At 39.3% G+C, this 20790-nt stretch overlaps 1 protein-coding gene across 1 annotated transcript in view; it reads right to left on the bottom strand.

The window, feature by feature from the left end:
- Positions 1-20790, bottom strand: part of LOC115354037 (uncharacterized) — a 114270-nt gene that overhangs the window by 30253 nt on the left and 63227 nt on the right. Inside the window, exon 18 of the mRNA XM_030044192.1 lies at positions 10504-10578. Coding sequence (XP_029900052.1) covers positions 10504-10578 — 75 coding nt within the window. The remainder of the gene's footprint in view (positions 1-10503; positions 10579-20790) is intronic.

Genomic DNA, 20790 nt, shown 5'->3' with positions numbered 1-20790 from the left:
ATTATAGACATGGTGTTATGTAGAGGTATGTATAATATGTATGTGTATATGTGTGATTGTTAGTATGTATGTATGCTATGTATGTTGTATGTGTGTACATATGCATATGTATCTAGTAATGATTAGCTTAGGTCTTTTTTTATATTTGTCTTTCTGTGGACCCCGGGAAGAATAATCTTCATCATACTGAAGACTAATGGGGATCCATAACAACAATAAACATTAAACAATGTTGCAATAAAGAGAGACATCAGCATCAAGCTCAGGTAGGTTTTTGCCAGAAGCATAAAAACTCAGACAGTGAAAATGCCACAAAAAAAGTGGAAAAAAAAAAAAAAAAATAGAAAACAACCATACACTATTACAGATGAGAACATTACAACGGAATTATTTACATCTAAACTCATACTTAATATAATAATAATAATAATAATAATAATATTAATACACATGTAAAAAGACCATGTACATATTCAAAACCCTCAGCTGCAGTATATTCAGTCCAAATTCAGATGTGGCTGTGAGTCCACTGGCTGTTGCTAAGCCTTACTGCCTGTGGACAGAAGCTGCCCTGCTTTGTGCTGCTATTTCATCACAAAGTGGCTGCTGTGAAAAAGGTCTATTGTTGAAAATGCCAGGTGACTATAACCAGTGACTTCATGCTGTTGATCCATCTGACCCCCCATCTTCATCTTGGTTTGGTCAACCATGGTTTAGTTGATTTAGTTCTATTCAAAAACACAAACACACCAACAGCTGTAAATGTATAGCAGCTCCTCCATTTTGCATCAACTCCTTCAAAACACAACAGGAAAGTGCACACACAGACTGGGAATCACACTGCCACGATGCTCCTCATGAAGCCCATACTGAACAAGGCCACTTCTGTGCTGACTGCCAGCCAACACTGATGGAAACTCAAGTTTAATTGACTGAACATGAAGAAAACAATGCAGAATAAGGTATTAATAATGAAGCCAGTGTTCAGTGTTGATAGTTTTTTGCCACTGGCTAGGACCAGTGCATCTGAAAGCTACTGGCCCTAAAGACAATATTTACTGGCCCGGCTTCCAAAAGCTGTTATTATCAGTATTGTTATCAGCTTTTATTTATTTATTTGATTTGTATATTGCAGGGTTGCATAGACACTGAGTGGCTTATTGTCACAAGGCTTATGTTTGAATTTGTTTAAATTCTGGTTGCATTTAAATGGATATTAGTATATCAGATAATGATGTCAAGACAACATAAGAGCACTCCTACACACGTGCTCTTGGTAAGCCAAAGGGTTTTCATTTGCACAATTTTAACTGGCCACTTTGCAGTGATTTTATTTACTACAGTGTGGGTCTGCCAGTAATTCATTTTGTTCCCTTTGTAAAGGCTTGTAACAGCTCAAGAGAAGGTGGCAGAATAAATGTAAATGATATACTATAACAATAACATACTTAACAGAAAAGCATATGTGATATATAATGTGAGAAATAAAATTAAAAAAAAAAAAAAATAGCAATTGCTGTTCCACATATTTTACATATTTAACTCTCCTGTTATGTTCACATTTTTGAGCATCTTTTATGTTTGGGGTCAATTAGACCCCTGCAGTTTAAACTTACACAAAATTATTATAACTAAAATTGTTATCAAAGTTTATGTGTCAAGTACTTTATGTTTTTGTTTTTTTTTTTGATTACCTAAATAGCCCTTTGAATAAAACATAACTCCCTCCCACCCCCACTTATACATCCAGTATTCCTATTATGTGACAATGGAAAAATATTCAAATCACCATAAAATCTCACTGATTGATCTAAAGTTGGAAAGAAATATTATTTTTTGGTGTTTTAATGGCTTTATATTATATCTAAGTAATGATTTTTGTTATTTATAACCAATGCGTTCCAAAGTGTGTACAGGACATTGAAAACATATCATCTTTACCCGGTAGTGCCCATTACATTAGGAACACTCATTAAATATGAAGCAAAAAAAAAAAAAAAAAAAAAAAAATGATGTTAACCATTTATTTAGAGACATTAAACATTGGCTGGGGTCAAATGGACCCCAAACGTAATAGGAGGGTTAAATCTGCATTTACAGTGTCATAAAAGCCAAAGAGACTCCATCATCTGATATAGAACAACATTTGATACAGTTTGATGTAGGTGCTGGACTTTGAGCTGCAGACAGGAGAAAAGAACAGTTTTTATTTTCATTTCAAGGGCAAGAGGGATAGTTGGTAACACCTGCCTGCTTACTATTTCAAAACAGCTAATTGGTGTGTGGCTTCTGTTTGTGAGTCTAACACCTTTGTTACTGACAGTTGATTCAGTGGCTGAGGGAAAATGGATTATAGTTGTAGAAAAGAAAAGTGTACAATAAGATGCCTATAACTGGTTTGCAGTAACTCAAAATGAGCCAGTAAGATAATATGTATGTTAAGAAGTGACTGATGAGTGGTTATTGTCTTCCCTAATCTAAATTGCTGCTGTGAATTCTAATCATACATATATGCAAAAATGCTAATTAAAAACAAAAACAAAAAAATGTGTGAATTACAAATGTATCAACATATTAAAAACGAGCAAGCCATCATTAACAGTTTTAAATGAAAAGAAAAGCAATATAACAATTACTTGTACTGCTTTTATTGAAAGGAATGTTTTTAGATAATTATTTATTTTGAAATGATTGTGTTTCCGCCTGCTGATCTTTTCCATGTCCTGCTGTTAGTTTTTTTTTAAATTTATTTATTTATTTTAATTTATTTTTATTTATTTTATATGTTTTTATTTCAATGCTTTTGTGGGAAACACTTACCTATAGGGTTAGGGTTAGGCTCATTCAGATTTCTGCTGTGTAATGAAAAGATCTTTCCTGTTATAGCAGCTGAAATGAAGCACAAGCACACAGTGGAAATATTGCATGAATGCATGTTGTCATGTTTTTGTTTGTCTGCCTATAGGCACACACACACACACACACACACACACACACACACACACACACACACACACACAATGAATACCAGAGAAGTGTAAATCTTCATAACCTTGCATATGTGTTGATTAGGAAATTGAAAAAAATAGAATGCATACTACTGACAACAAATCAAATAATAATACTCACCCAAACCCAGAAAACAAACCAGAGCTACTACAGCAATCCTCACAATCACACCACCAACGTGAAGCAGAAGTGTTTCTGTTTAAAAAAAAAAAAAAAAGCCTTAGTCAGTGCTAAAAATGTGTTGGTCTTCCCTCAAAGTCAAGCCACAGTTCACAAACCAGATTACCACTGGAAAATATATCAATAGCAACAAACTTGTGTTTGCAATACAACACTGTGCCATAGATTTAATCATCTTACCGATGAACCAAATGAAGTTTTGCTTTTCAACACTCAAATAATACACAAAAGTACAGCAAAACACTAACATTACAAAAATTGTGATTTATACTTAAAATGAATTAATCACATATGAAAATGACTCTGCAGGTCAAAGTTCAATAAATAGTTGCTCTGACCTTCACATACATGTGATTTTTTTTTCCTTCTTTACCATTTTAACCCTCCTATTCTGTTCATTTTGGGCTAACACTCATGGGGTTCCCGGTCACATGTGACCGGTAACATTGTATTTGATTATAAATCCACTATGATACATATTATCACCTAATGTTGTGTTAGATCTTTTTATCAACTTCTGCTCTTGTGAAAATGACAAGTTTGAACTTCTATTTGCTATGTATGTGCTGTAGGCCTAATTTACCTGAGATCATACCATTCGTTTTTTAGGGAAAAAAACATTATATAGATATTATTTTGACTATAACAAATACTCAGATGAAACATATTGTAGTATTTATCACAGAGTACTTCATTTCAATGTTTTCCAAGGACACTGTTTTGAAAACATTTCAATTTTCTAAATAGTGGCAAAAAAATAGCATCTTTTGTGTTCCCGTCAGCATTGACCAGTATGATTTAGTTAGTCATCCTCATGACATTTTCACATGGAAGGTGACTGTTCCTCTCAGGTGGGGATGAGGTCCAGGAAAAATGACCATTTTTGGACCGAAAGGTGACCACAACTTCAGCTGGGTCTTCTTCCTGACACCTGACACCTGACAGGTGTCAGGTGTCAGGTGACAGGTGACAGGTGTTGGCAGTTCCCGTGGTAGGTTCCCGTGAGGGTTGCCATGGAAGCCAAAAAGGGGCAAAGTTGTGTGTGTCTGTGTGTGTCTGTGTCCATGTGTGTGTGTGTGTGTGTTTGTGTGTGTGTGTGTGTGTGTGTGTGTGTGTGCCTGCTCAAAGACACCTACATGTTGGGGTGTGGGAAAGAGTCTGAGAGATACTTTCCCGTGGGGGTTGCCATGGAAGCCAGAAAGGGGTATAAGGTGTGTGTGTGTGTGTGTGTGTGTGTGTGTGCCTGCTCAAAGACACCTACATGTTGGGGTGTGGGAAAGAAGTCTGAGAGATACTTTCCCGTGGGGGTTGCCATGGAAGCCAGAAAGGGTTATAAGGTGTGTGTGTGTATGTGTGTGTGTTGTGTGTGTGTGTGTGTGTGTGTGTGTGTGTGTGTGTGTGTGTGTGTGTGCCTGCTCAAAGACACCTACATGTTGGGGTGTGGGAAAGAAGTCAGAGAGATACTTTCCTGTGGGGGTTGCCATGGAAGGCAGAAAGGGGTATAAGGTGTGTGTGTGTGTGTGTGTGTGTGTGTGTGTGTGTGTGTGTGTGTGTGTGTTCACACACATCTGTGTCTGCTCAAAGACACCTGCATGTTGGGGTGTGGGAAAGGAGTGTGGGAATGTGTTTAACTCTATTTTATACACTGAATTGTAGTCTTACCCATTCATTTCTAATGACCGGTCATTTGTGACCGGGAACACGATGGGTGTATACAAGTTAAATAAAACATTCAAAAATTAATAAAAATTCTCCAAATTTATTTTATGTGTTCAGATGCCATGTGTGAACAAAGTCATGGAACCTCATGACATACAGATGAAATTAACTGCATTTTTTGGAGAGAAAACTTGTACACCGGTCAGATTTGACCGCGAACACGACAGGAGGGTTAAATACATAGAAAAGCAACTATTACTGGTAATGGTTTTATTGCTAGGAACATTTTTAAAAAATTATTTACTTGTGTATTTTCCAGTGTCATAGAAGCCGTGGAGACTTGCCTGGATCATTAGAAGGTGATGGTGCTCTGCCATTGGCTGCAGAGTTTTAGTTTCATTTTAAGGTCAGAATGGATAGGAATTAGCATGCAACACCTGCAGGCTAATCCCTGTCTCACCTCTGTTTGTGAGTTTTATTGCAGACGTGAGGGACGCAACAGCAACCAAATGCTGCTGGTGTCTGCGGGAACTGACCTTTTACTTCAGCTGGTAAATTCCTACTGTTTTACTTCAATTCTATTCTAAAAACCACCGTGTGCAAACTGGGAATCTGGCTGCCACTGTGGAAACTGAAGGAAAACAATTTTCCTGCAGGTCAGTGTTGAGTCCGAATGACAACCTAGAGCTGCTGTTTGAAGCTGAAGGTGTGGTGGTGAATGCAGGAGTGTGCTCAGTCACTTTACAGCATTGTCAGTATCATGTTGATGCTGAGGTGAATGGCTGACTATAGAATCAACATCTGCAACAAGTAAGTAACATCTGTAAACACTGACATGTCAGTCAATTCATTCCCACACTTATAATGCATGTAGGTTCCTTTAAAGAGGGAGTCAACAGCAGCAAACTCATGTTAAGACGTTTTTATTTCAATGCTTTTGTGGGAAACACTTACCTGATGCACTGTCAAATCTGCTGATGTATGAAAAGATCGTTTCTGCTATAGCAGCTGAAACGAAGCACAAGCACAGTGGAAATTTTCCATTAACACATGTTATTGTATTTTTGTTTGTCTGCCTGCAGCTTCACACACACACATACACACACACACACTGAACACCAGGGTGGTGTAACTCTTCATAACCTTGCATATGTGTTGATTAGGAACTTGAAACAAATGGAACACAGGTTACAGACAACAAATCAATAAAAATACTCACCAAAACCCAGAAAACAACCCAGAGCAACTACAGCAATCATCCCAACCAGCAGAGCAAGGTAACAGAGAAGTCCGTCTGCTTAAAAATAAGGCTTAGTCAGTGCTAAAAATGTGTTAGTCTTCCTTCAAAGTCAAGCCACAGTTCACAAACCAGATTACCACTGGAAAATATATCAATAGCAACAATCTTGTGTTTGCAGTACAACACTGTGCCATAGATTTAATGCATTCTTCAATTTCTGAAAACAATGCAAAACATTAAAATCACTTTACCTATAAACTAAATCAAGTTTTGCTTTTCAAGACTCAAATAATACACAATAGTACAGTAAACCATTAACATTGCATAAATTGTGATTTATACTTTAATTGAATTAATGACATATGAAATTGACTCTGCAGGTCCATAGAAAAGCAACACAACTACTACTGGTACTGCTTTTATTGCAGGAACATTTTTTGAAAAATGATTTAATTGTGTATTTTCCAGTGTCATAGGACTCATGGAGACTTGCCTGGATCATTAGAAGGTGATGGTGCTCTGCAATTGGCTGCAGAGTTTTAGTTTCATTTTAAGGTCAGAATAGATAGGAAGTAGCATGCAACACCTGCAGGCTAATCCCTGTCTCACCTCTGTTTGTGAGTTTTATTGCAGAGGTGAGAGACGCAATAACAACCAAATGCTGCTGGTGTCTGTGGGAACTGGCCTTTTACTTCAGCTGGTAAATTCCCACTGTTTTACTTCAATTCCATTCTAAAAACCACCGGGTACAAACTGGGAATCTGGTGTGTTGAGTCCTAATGACAACCTGGAGCTGCTGTTTGAAGCTGAAGGTGTGGTGGTGAATGCAGGAGTGTGCTCAGTCACTTTACAGCATTGTCAGTATCATGTTGATGCTGAGGTGAATGGCTGACTATAAAATCAACATCTGTAACAAGTAAGTAACATCTGTAAACCCTTACATGTCAGTCAATTCATTCCCACACATACAACACATGCAGTTTCCCCTAAAGAAAGAGTCAACAGCAGCAGAAAACTTGTGCTGCACTGCCCTCTAGTGGTTGAAACTTTCAGGCATGTTGCACTTCTGGCCACATCCAATCAGTGAGAAGTTCAAAACCTAAAACTAAATACTTCCATTAAATATCTTGATCTACTCCCTCTTCATTTTCTTTGGATAAAATGATTGTGTTTCCACCTGCTGATCTTTTCCATGTCCTGTTAGTTTTCCCCCAGAGACCAAGGCAGGTGAAAAACTCACGTTAACATGTTTTTATTTCAGTGCTTTTGTGGGAAACACTTACCTGATTCATTGCCATTTCTGTTACGTAATGAAAAGATCCTTTGTGTTATAAAAGCTGAAATGAAGCACAAGAACACAGTGGAAATATTGCATTAATGCTTGTTGTCATGTTTTTGTTTGTCTGCCTGCAGCTTAAACCACACACACACACACACACACACACACACACAAAATGAATACCAGAAAACCTTGTATATGTGTTGATTAGGAAACTGGAACAAAAGCAACACAGGTTACTTAGAACAAATCAAATAAAAATACTCACCCAAGCCAAGAAAACCAACCATGGAAATCACAGCCATCACACCAAACTCCACACCAAGGTGAAGCAGAAATCTGTCTGTTTAAAAACAAGGTTTAGTCAGTGCTAAAAATGTGTTAGGGCCCACTCACATTACCAAGTTTGTTCCGAGCTCAAGCACGTTTTCCCCTGAAATCCGGATTCTTTGACCAGTGTGATCGCTCCGTTCCGTACTAAAATACTTCCCCCGCTCTGGCACGGTTGGAAGGGGTGTGCTTCAGCACAGTACGGGCGCAAACACGAGCATATGCATGGTCACACACTCAGTGCGCGGATGTAAATCATGCAACTTTCCTCCTGCCTCTGCAAAATTGTTTCATTGTTTAATGCGTGCAGCAGGATTACCAGCGAATGGCCGCTTTGAACAATCACTAATCAACCATGTTGTGTGTCATTGTCCGTTGTGTTGCTGCAACCGCGTACCAACAAAAGTCGGTCTATAATGAAAGTAGCCTACGGCAGTCTGTGTGCCCGGAGATCCGGCAGCCCTGGTGCTGGCCGGCACTGCCGGATCTGACAGGTGCCGCTCGGGCTGTCAGTTGGACCGGAGCGGTTGGATCTGAAGGAGGAAGTTACCTCTGAAACTGTCAAGGAAAATAAACATCCCATGTCTGATTCAAAGGAACAAAAACGTCTTTTAGTTAAAAGGAAGACATGATGAATGTATTTGAACTATAATGATTTATGATGACGTCGGACCATGCCTGTTGTCGTATTTCAACATGATGACTTACATACCGGGGGCAATCGCGCTGGGGCGCGTTTGGGCTTTTGGTAATGTGAGTGCAGGCCAGCAGGGGACTGGGGAGAGGGGCATTTTTGCTTTAGCACGATACGGAACAAATGGCCCTAATGTGAGTGGGTCCGTAGTCTTCCTTCAAAGTCAAGCCACAGTTCACAAACCAGATTACCACTGGAAAATATATCAACAGCAACAAACTTGTGTTTGCAGTAAAACACTGTGCCATAGATTTAATGCATTCTTCAATTTCTGAAAACAAAGCATAATATTCAAATCACCTTACCTATGAACCAAATAAAGTTTTGCTTTTCAACACTCAAATAATACACAATAGTACGGTAAAATACTAACATGACATAAATTGTGATTTATACTTAAAATTAATTAATCACAATTAATCACATATGAAAATGACTCTGTGGGTCAAAGTTTAATAAATAGGAACTGATTTTTTTCATTCTTTACTGTTTTAAATGCACAGAAAATGCTGCTGGTGTCTGTGGGAACTGGCCTTTTATTTCAGCTGGTAAATTCCTTTCTTTTTATTTCAGTGCTTTTCTGGTAAATACTAACCTGATTCACTGTGAGCTCCTCTATTTAATGATCTAAAGATCATTCCTGCTATAGCAGCTGAAATGAAGCACAAGCACATAGTGGAAATATTGCATTAATGCATGTTGTCGTATTTTTGTTTGTCTGCGTGCAGCTTCACACACACACACACACACACACATACACACACACTGAACAGGAAAGTGTAACTCTTCATGACCTTGCATATATGTTGATTAGAAAATTGTAACAAATGGAACGCAGGTTACTGACAACAAATCAAATAAAAATACTCACCAAAACCAAGAAATATACCAAGAGATACTGCAGCCATCATCCCAACAAGCAGAGCAAGGTAACACAGAAGTCTGCCTGTTTAAAAACTTAAAACTTAAAAAGGCTTAGTCAGTGCTAAAAATGTATTAGTCTTCCTTCAAAGTCAAGCCACAGTTCACAAACCAGATTACCACTGGAAAATATATCAATAGCAACAAACTTGTGTTTGCAGTACAACACTGTGCCATAGATTTAATGCATTCTTCAATTTCTGAAAAAAAATGCAAAACATTCAAATCACCTTACCTATGAACCAAATCAAGTTTTGCTTTTCAACACTCAAATAATACACAATAGTACAGTAAAACACTAACATGACATAAATTGTGATTTATACTTAAAATTAATTAATCACATATGAAAATGATTCTGCGGGTTAAAGTTTAATAAATACAAACCCTGACCTTCACATACATGTGATTTTTTTCATTCTTTACTTTTTTAAATGCACAGAAAAGCAACACAACTATTACTGGCACTGCTTTGAGTATCCTGCAAAGTTACTAATTACAGCTACACTGGTTACTGTGGATGAGTAAAGTCTTGGAGTAAAGACACTAATTTCAGCACTTTAACTGTCACAAAAACCTAAAACTAAAAACTTCCATTAAATATCTTGATCTACTCCCTCTTCATTTTTCTTTGGATAAAATGATTGTGTTTCCACCCGCTGGTCTTTTCCATATTTTTTCCGCAGAGACAGAGACCGAGGCAGGTGAAAAACTCAGGTGAAACATGTTTTTATTTCAATGTTTTTGTTGGAAACACTTACCTCTTTGAATGCCAATTCTGCAACATAATGACAACATCGTTTGTCTCATAAAAGCTGAAATGAAGCACAAGCACACAGTGGAAATATTGCATAAATGCATGTTGTCATGTTTTTGCTTGTCTGCCAGCAGATATGCGTGCACACACACACACCGACGGACACACACACACACACACACACACACACACATACTCACACACACACACACACACACACACACACACACACACACACACACACACACACACACAATGAATACCAGAAAAGTGTAACTCTCTGCAAACACAGTAAACACCAGGGAAGTATAACACTTCATAACCTTGCATATCAAGGTCAAGGTTTACTTCATTAGTCTCCCTTATGTGTTGATTAGGAACATGGAACAAAAAGAACGCAGGTTACTGACAACAAATCAAATAATAATACTCACCCAAACCCAGCGAACAACCCAGAGGAACTGCAGCCAACACCCCAAACAGTGCACCAAGGTAATGCAGAGGTGTATCTGTTTAAAAACAAGGCTTAGTCAGTGCTAAAAATGTGTTAGTCTTCCTTCAAAGTCAAGCCACAGTTCAGAAACCAGATTACCACTAGAAAATATATCAATAGCAACAAACTTGTGTTTGCAGTACAACACTGTGCCATAGATTTAATGCATTCTTCATTTCTGAAAACGATGCAAAACATTCAAATCACCTTTCCTATGAACTAAATCAAGTTTTGCTTTTCAACACTCAAATAATACACAATAGTATAGTAAAATACTAACTTTACGTAAATTGTGATTAATACTTAAAATGAATTAATCACATATGAAAATGACTCTGTGGGTCAAAGTTCAATAAATAGGAACTCTGACCTTCACATACATGTGATTTTTTTCATTCTTTACTGTTTTAAATGCACAGAAAAATGCAACTATTACTGGTACTGCTTTTATTGCTAAGAATGTTTTCAGAAAGATTTCACCAGAAACTACAATAGAATTTTCATTATTCTAATTATTTTTTATTCAGAACGCAAACCAGGTTTTCATCTCTTTGTGTAAGGTATATATCTCTGTTTTCCCAGAGAGCATCACCTTTGTCTCTTTGTAGTCTTAAGCTGAAAGTCATCCGTTCCATGCACTGAATGTTTTTAATTATACACTATATTACCAAAAGTATTCGCTCACCTGCCTTTACTCATACTATGAACTGAAGTGCCATCCCATTCCTAACCCATAGAGTTCAATATGATGTCGGTCCACCTTTTGCAGCTATTACAGCTTCAACTCTTCTGGGAAGACTGTCCACAAGGTTGAGGAGAGTGTTTATAGGAATTTTTGACCATTCTTCCAAAAGCGCATTGGTGAGGTCACACACTGATGTTGGTCGAGAAGGCCTGGCTCTCAGTCTCCGCTCTAATTCATCCCAAAGGTGTTCTATCGGGTTCAGGTCAGGACTCTGTGCAGGCCAGTCAAGTTCATCCACACCAGACTCTGTCATCCATGTCTTTATGGACCTTGCTTTGTGCACTGGTGCACAGTCATGTTGGAAGAGGAAGGGGCCCGCTCCAAACTGTTCCCACAAGGTTGGGAGCATGGAATTGTCCAAAATGTTTTGGTATCCTGAAGCATTCAAAGTTCCTTTCACTGGAACTAAGGGGCCAAGCCCAGCTCCTGAAAAACAACCCCACACCATAATTCCTCCTCCACCAAATTTCACAGTCGGCACAATGCAGTCTGAAATGTACCGTTCTCCTGGCAACCTCCAAACCCAGACTCGTCCATCAGATTGCCAGATGGAAAAGCGTGATTCATCACTCCAGAGAACACGTCTCCACTGCTCTAGAGGCCAGTGGCGGCGTGCTTTACACCATTGCATCCGACGCTTTGCATTGCACTTGGTGATGTGTGGCTTGGCTGCAGCTGCTCGGCCATGGAAACCCATTCCATGAAGCTCTCTGCGTACTGTACTTGGGCTAATCTGAAGGTCACATGAAGTTTGTAGCTCTGTAGCAATTGACTGTGCAGAAAGTCGGCGACCTCTTTGCACTATGCGCTTCAGCATCTGCTGACCCCTCTCCGTCACTTTACGTGGCCTACCACTTCGTGGCTGAGTTGCTGTTGTTCCCAAACGCTTCCATTTTGTTATAATAGAGCTGACAGTTGACTGTGGAATATTTAGGAGCGAGGAAATTTCACGACTGGATTTGTTGCACAGGTGGCATCCTATGACAGTTCCACGCTGGAATTCACTGAGCTCCTGAGAGCGGCCCATTCTTTCACAAATGTCTTGTTTCACAGTCTGCATGCCTGAGTGCTTGATTTTATACACCTGTGGCCAGGCCAAGTGATGAGGACACCTGATTCTGATCATTTGAATGGGTGAGCGAATACTTTTGGTAATATAGTGTATCTTTCCATTGACAGTTGGAGGTTCCCTACGAAGCCAATGCTTTGTTATGGCGTTTTTACTTGCCACCATGAAGACTTTTAAAAGATATCTGTCATTTTTAGGTCATTCTAAGTCCAGGCTCTCGAGGTACATCATCCCAAAAAGTCTTCAGAGCGGGGCGGCTCCAGAATATGTGTGTATGGTCCACCATGTTGTGACCTCATTCCCTCCAGCACTTCAGCTAACACAGCTCTTTTAAGAAAAATCCCTCCACTGCTGTGAGGTTGTAGAAGTGATCTGTAATGATTTTCCACTCTTCTGGGGTAATGACAATTCCCAATTCTTTTTCCCACTTTCCCTTTACGTAATTTGTGTTACGGCCTCTTACAGTTTTTCTCAGTTGCATTGGTGCATTTCTCACATCACTATTTACATTTGCACAACAGTTAATGCATTTCTCAAAACAATTGGTACAAACTGCAAAACCTAGCTGATAACCTGCAAAAGCATTGCTCAAAATGGACATTCCTCAAAAGCAAGTATTCATGTCAATGAAAGTGTCAGTGTCATCAAGATGAAAAGTCCTGACACCATTGTTTATGAACAAGATAGTCAAATGGTTTTGTCATGTTTCCATATTGACAGTTTACTCTGTAAGTGTTTTCCAATGCAAAAACGCCAGGTGACACTTGGTGACACTACCTGAAAATGCTCAAGACAGCACTATATACTATTTACACAGCCATTTGAAAACTACAGTAAAGTTACACATTACTGTATTTATTGAGGTGAGCGCTTCCACCTCTGCAAGGTTGTCCTGCAATCCTATGTGGTGCAGAGTAAAATTACAGTAAATATGGCAAATCTTTACTGTAACACTACTGTACACTACAATACACTAAATCTGTGCTGCAGTAAAGCTGTAAGTCTAAGTGTAAAATGTAAAAAGTGACAAATTGTTGTCCCACTGCAAGCTTCATGTATGACACAATGACAGTAGTGCAGTGCAGATTGTTTAGTGCTGAATTACTGTCCATTATACACACCTGTTCTCCAGACAAGATGTTTGAGTAATTGAATTTACAGTGGTTCTCCCAACATTTGGCTGCACTCTTCGACCAGCCTCAGCCATTGTGAGGCCGTGATTGACAACATGATCCACAATAAATCCGGAACCCGCCTATGTACTTGGCCTCTTCTTCTTTGTCCCCTTCCCCTTCCTCCCTGCATCCTCACCCCTTCCATTTCTTTGCGACAGTATTGTAGAAATGGTACACACTATGTCCTGCTTGGTTCATATATGCTTGTAAAGTTGGGGCTCTGAGTGACTGTGGAGAAGTGGCTTATCATTGGTTGCAACTAATGCTTCACACACCCCTTCTCATCAGTGAATGCTGAGGTTCACCTGAGAGAAACTGTTCAATTTGGGAGACATTTTCAGGAAAAAAAAAAAAAAAAAAAGATTAAAAAAATGTCTAAAATTTGCTTGACAGATTTTGACAACTAGTTCAACATTTTTGTATGTAATGACTCAAGCAATGAAATGAGGACTATAAGTTTTATAGGGAATGACTATTCAGCATTCACAAGTGTAGTTCATTTTGACTGACATGACCTAAGCAAATGATAATGTTATAAAACAGCAGAGCGTTGTATGAAAGCAATTGATGCTTGTCCCAAAGCATTTGCAATTTGTTGGAAGGAATGAGAAACTGCTACTATGATGTGCACAAATGACTAAATGTTGTGGAGGTTGAACTAACTGTAGTGCAAATGTTAATAATGATATGAGAAATGCACCAAAGCGACTGGGAAAAACTGTATTTCTAATATATTCATTTATAGTTCACCAATAATATTTCTGGACAAATTTAATTTCTAAGCCCTATAAATATTTGTGTTATGGTTGATACATTTTTTGGTATAAATCCTTTGGCATTCTCATGTAAATAATGTCGGATATGGAGATGTCTATAAAAGTCCTGACAAGGTCATACCTTTCTGACATGCAGTGCCGGCTTTACCTGTGTTGGCGCTCTAGACAAAATTACTCCCTTGCGCCCTTCCATGCCTACCCTTTTCTTTCCCAATCAATCAATAAATCCTCTGTCGTTCACAGCTGGATTAATATCTGGGTCATACAGTGGCCATGTAAGTATTTATATTTCTTTTTGAATGTTGAGTTGTTTCACTAAACAGGACCGGAGATCAATAGAAAATCGAACCCACTGACTCTGGATGATATCATTTTTAGTGGTTAATGGACATCCTAGCAAACTCTGTAAAGGTCAGTCTAACAATGAGACCTCAATGATTTTCCATTTTGCAAAGTATTCCTGATTGCACCAGAGTAACAGTGGTTTTAGCTGTGCTGCTAAATAATAACCTTTAAGGTTTGGTGAGCCAATCCCACCACTATCCTTCAGTAACTGTAAAGTTTTGTATCTTACTCTGGGGGGTTTACCGTTCCAATTATTATTATTATCATTATTATTATTATTATTATTATTATTATTATTATTATACCTTATCGAATTCTTTAAATTGATTATCAGAAACATGAATAGGTAAGGACTGAAAAAGATAAAGTATCTGGGTAAAATATTTGTTTTTATTGTCATCACTCTGCTGTCAAGGTCCAGAGGCAATAAGGCCTATCTATCTCAGTGCTGTTTTGTCTTTGAGTTGATGTGTTGATAATTTTCATTGTACAGTTGGGACATGTCTTTGGTTAGTTTTACACCCAGATATTTTATAGATGTTGAGTCCCATCTAAACATAAATCGACTTTTAAGATCGTGTGATGGTATAAAATTGAACACTAATGCTTGCTAGAGGTGGGAGAAAAAAATAGATTTCGAGCCAGCATCGATGCATTAATGTCAATAATCGATGCTTATAAAATAATTTAAAAAATGCGGAACTGAAGTATATGAGCAGCGTCTAGCCGGGCAGTTATATCGCGGTAAAAAAACTGCGGAACCTAAGGCTGTGTCCGAAATCACTGGCTGTGTCCAAAATCACTCCCTAATCACTATATAGTGCACTATATACCACCAACTGGGTGTGGCCAAGTGGATTTTGCAATTTTGGCACGCTGTGCGCCGTGGCGCAAGTACTCTGCTGTTCCTCCTACCGGCACAAGGGAGGAGAGAAGGCGTGGAGTGGGTTTGACACAGCTGATTCACTTTAAACCAATCAAATGAGCAGGCGTAATGAAGGTGTAATGAACGTTTACACAATTGACATGGAGGTCTACTGCCGCAGGCGGAGCGGAGCTGGTGTAGTGCAACTTTGGCTGACTGGCGCGCAGTGCGCACACGTCACCAAAACCTCAAAGGCAGGTTTCCGGAATGTCAGGCACATTAACAGTGCAATAAATACTGACAAAAACCACTATTCACTGCTACTATCTCAATCAGCACATAAATTTATCTCCATATCGACTGTCCCGTCACAACTGATGTCAGATCAAAGGAGATTGGCACCGTTTGTGCTGACTGTGAGGTTTGGTGACGTGTGCACACTGCCCGCCGGTCAGCCAAACTTCCACTACTGCCTTGCGCTGAAAGTAGACGTGGTTTCAGATGGCGAGCTTTGGGCGCACCTCGGCGAAGCCTTTTGGCACGAAAATGTCACTGTGCCAGGCTGAATCTGTTGACACCTCCCCCTGCTGCACCGCCACTCTGCACAGCACGTCTGCCAAAATACCAAACCGTGAGCCCCTCAGGTTGCGCTGGTCCAAAATAGCTCTGCGTGGGGTTTGCCTCACTGCGCCACCCTGCGCTGCGCCGGGAAAATAGAGCCCATTGTTTTAATGCTCTTAATGAACTTTTCATGAAAACAAACTTTTCCATTACTTAGTAAAGAAATTCCCATTCCAGAGTCAAAAGCTTTTTCGCAATCCAAACTAAGTCAAATAGCTCTCAGTTTTTCCTTTTTTATGTATTCAACTGTGTGGAGGCTCCTCCTAATGTTATCCTGGGTCTGCCTACCTCCAATAAATCCAGTCTGATCCTCCTCTGTCAATAAGGGCATCACTTCCTCCATTCTTTTAGTTAAAACAGCTACATAAATTGTATTATCTTGATTTAAAACACTGATCGGACAATATGCCCCACATTTCATTAAATCCTTACCCTCTTTTGGAATTACCAAGATAATAGCCTCCATCCAAGATGGAAGCAAAAGCCCCTCCCTCGATGTATAATTAAAGCTTTTGTGTAATATTGGTATTAAATGCTTCCTCAATGATTTATACCATTCTGCCAGAAATCCATCAGTCCCTGGATATTTGCAGGATTTCATCAAGGAGATCTCCCTGTCAGTTTCTTCTGCTGTTATTTCTTTTGTTAACTTATCATTATGTAGTTTGACCAAAGAGGCCAGCTCACACTGGCTCAGGAATTCTTCAGTCTAACAGGGATCAAATGATATAGGCTGGGTGTACAGAGACTGATAAAAATGTTAAAATGTTTTTTGTATCCCCTCTCATCTATATCGTGATCATCTTAGAAATAAGATCCTTAATTTTATAAACTGTGTTTTCAGATTGTTGGGCCTGCTTTAGAGCCAGGTCATAATATCTGTTTTGTAAATCCAAGCTTTTCTCTACTTCATCACTGTAAATCTTATCTCTCTCTTGTCTAATTGGTCTCATTTGAAGGAGTAAGTGTGAGTCCTTATTTTTACTGTGTTATACTTAAAGATCCAGAAGCTGTTGTTGTAGGTCTGATAGTTTTTGAGCTTTCATCTTTCCAGCAAATGCAGTTTCTGAAATAATTTTTCCTCACACGACAGCTTTGGCTGCATCCCATAGTATTACAGGGTTTACATTTCCATTATCATTATCACTCAGATATGTTTGTAATTCATTCTTTAAACCCACTGTTATCAAGGATACCTATACTTCCATACTGTTGATTTTGGTCCGCTATCTAAATGTGATTTTAAATAAATAGTTGAGTGGTCTGATATTGCTCTTGAGCTCATCTCACATTGTTTTAGCCTGTGCCTTTCAGATTTTTGCATAAAAACATAATCAGTCCTTGAATAAACATTATGATGATTTAAAAAAAAAAAAAAAAAAAAAGGTGTACTGTCTATCCAGACAGTGAAAATCTCTCCAGACATCAATTTTTATTAACCCATCTTTTTGTGGTGGTAAATTTCGTGTTTTGATTAGTTGTATCAAGACTTGGATTAAGAATTATAGTAACTTTTTCAGGGTTTTATTTTAATTGTTGACATCCCTAGCATGATGTATTTGTGGTTTTGAGTACCTGTGGTCTCAGTAGTGGTTTCAGGCATGGGCGAAGTGGGCAGCTGCCCGGGGCGGCATTTTTTCATGTCACATGGGGGGCGGCACGAGCACAAAAAAAAAAAAAAAAAAAGGAATAGTGACAGTAGTGGGGGTAGGAGTAGTAACATGGAAGGGCGCAAGCAGAGAATGTCTAATACAGGGAGAATTGCCACTCTAGTCTATTTTCCGGTTCTCGGAAACACGTCTCTGTCCATGTGAGGGCGCGGGCGAGTGCAGAATGAATGGGAGTCTATGGGGATACACCCCTAAAAATCCACTTTTCTCTGGAAATAATTTTTTGTCCAGTAATTTGAATACTGTTTTCAAAAGGGGGGGGGGGCTAAAAAAGTACACTCAGCTGAAAGCGGGCGAGTGCAGAATGAATGGGAGTCTATGGGGATACACCCCTAAAAATCCACTTTTCTCTGGAAATCATTTTTTGTCCAGTAATTTGAATACTGTTTTCAAAAGGGGGGGGGGGGGCTAAAAAAGTACACTCAGCTGAATACTGGATTTTTTAAGTTCACCTATCTGTTCTAAAAAGCCGTTCAAAAAGTGTGACGACGTAACACATTTCATATCGCGAGAGGTGCCGCTTTACAGTGATTTCCAGAGCCCATCTCCGGAGACCAGATGGAGACACTCGAGACACTTTGGCCAGAGCCCATCTGTGCTATATTAGACATTCTCTGTATACACAAATATCAACTTTGATAGAAAAGTCCTCCTTAAGAGTGGTGTTTGTAGATTCTCTTGGTCTTCAGGTGCCATCAAGTGGGATCCCTGGTCGTAAACAGCTGCAAGTCCGTCACTGACCAATCAGCATTCATTAGCAAATGCTAGCGTGTTATGGTCAAAAACAGCCCAACCTGTAGGAAACTGAAAGGATAGAAGTTCTCGCTAATTTCACTTTTAACCTATAATCCATATTGAACTTTCAGTAACTACAACAGTATTTGCGATTTTTCAACCATAAACAGTTGTAAGAGACAAATTTAGCCTTCTAGCTCCATAGAGCCCCATTCATTCTGTACTCGCCCGCGATCACCCCCAGTGGTATTACGGTGGAACTGCAACCAAGTTCGATACAATGGGGGGTTAATGGAGAGTGGCAAGGCTCATCGTAGACGGGCTCTGGCACAAGGCAGTAATTTCGCCTAGGGCGGCAACATAGGCAGAACCACCACTGTGTGGTCTGCTAAATATAGTTTCACACGGCGTCACTGCGCATTGCATTCTGGGATGTAAACAATAGAGCGAGAGAAAAATGGAGCCAATGAGATACAGTAACTATTTGAAAACTTGTTGAAAGCAAGTTATCATCTTATGTAAGACTGTCATGGCTACTGCCGAGTGTGATGTTATACAACCGTACGTACTTGAGCCCGACTCCGGTCCTGAACCACAGATGAAGCCGGCATTGTATTGCTATGGTGAAGGCAATGCACATGGACACAGCGGCCCCTACAGGGATCAGTGAGAGTGAATGTTTTAAATGTTTTGCTTAACCCAGACGCTCAGGTTGCATAACCTACAGCCGAGAGACTTTACTAAACATCAGGGTAAAGCATGCTGCAAGAACTGAGGCACTCTGCTTTGACGTGGACATACTACGCCAGCACGGGATTTTACCTGCGTCTACACCGGCAGTCACCAGGGAGAGGAGGCAGCGCAAGCGGTGCGAACATAAACAAAGGAGGGGGAAGAGAGCCAAATAGACACTGACGTCACAACTTCAAGGAAGTGCAATCCGCTCGTTTTACAGGGACAGTTTCAGAAAATGGGCTGTGTGCACTTCTCCATTTATCATAGGTGAAATGCATGGGACAGTATTTATGTGGCCCCAAGACCTTCCCTATCATGCACAACAATGAAACAATGAAAATTGCATTTTTCAGGCCATGGGGCCTTTAAAATCACCAGCACAAATAAGAACTCCAGCAGACTAGAATGCTAGTAGATCAAATGTTTTTTTGTAGAACACCCTGTTGCTATCTGGAGGTGCATAAACATTAAGAAGAAACATGAAGAAGAGTCACATAAGAATTTTACACTGGAAGCCGTCGAGAGTTTTAATTTCATTTTAAAGAGCATATTGCAGGTTAAAATTTTTACAAAAGTTATACTTAACCTTGTGTGAAAATGACCATGTGAAAAGTTAATGCAGGATTTAATATGTTTTACAAGATATAAGGGCACATATTCAGAGGAAAAAGTGGCCGTTTTGAACAAAGTTCCTAAAAACTTCTTTTTTTTTTTTTTTAATGTATTAAAATATTTTGCAAAATCTATAAATTCCTTATGAATATTTTGGAAAATGATTTTTGACACATGTAGGCTATTATGTGTATTTTAGATTTTAATTTAATTATTTTTAGGCCTAATCAACACAAGTTCATGGAAGTTGAGTTGTCAACGTCAGGTTTCCCACTTGCTCCATTCAGCATATATGCATAGCGGCAGCAGCAGAGTGAATGAATGTAGCTAGTTACACAGTAGTCCAATAGTCCAATGACAGAAACAAACACTGAAGACTATGGCACAAAAACAAATTTAAGATTTTTTTCGGGAAACCACCACCTGTGAAAAAAAAACACCACCACAACCATGATAACAATTCAGTTCAATTCAATTCAATTCGTTTTTATTTATTTATATAGCCCAGAATCACAAATTACAAATTTGTCTCAAAGGGCTTTACAGGAAATACAACATCCTCTGTCCTTGGACCCTCACATCGGATGAGGAACAACTCCCTAAAAAAACCCTTTAACAGGGAGAAAAATAGGAAGAAACCTCAGGGGAGCAACAGAGGAGGGATCCCTCCCCAGGACGGACAGACGTGCAATGGATGTTGTAAACAACAGAAAAACAAAACTACAAAAGATATGTATAATATAAAGGATGTAGTATAAAAACAGTTGGCGGATGAGGAATGAGAACGCCAAGGGGAGCCAGATGGAGAGCAGCTGGGGAGGAGAGAGTATCCACCCGCCTCTGCCTGCGGTGGCATCGGCAGACCCAGCCCCTGCACCCG

Source organism: Myripristis murdjan, chromosome 22 (genome assembly GCF_902150065.1).
Source record: "Myripristis murdjan chromosome 22, fMyrMur1.1, whole genome shotgun sequence".
Lineage (NCBI taxonomy): Eukaryota > Metazoa > Chordata > Actinopteri > Holocentriformes > Holocentridae > Myripristis > Myripristis murdjan.
Note: the sequence above shows the minus strand (reverse complement) of the source record. Positions and strands in the feature narration are given on the sequence as shown.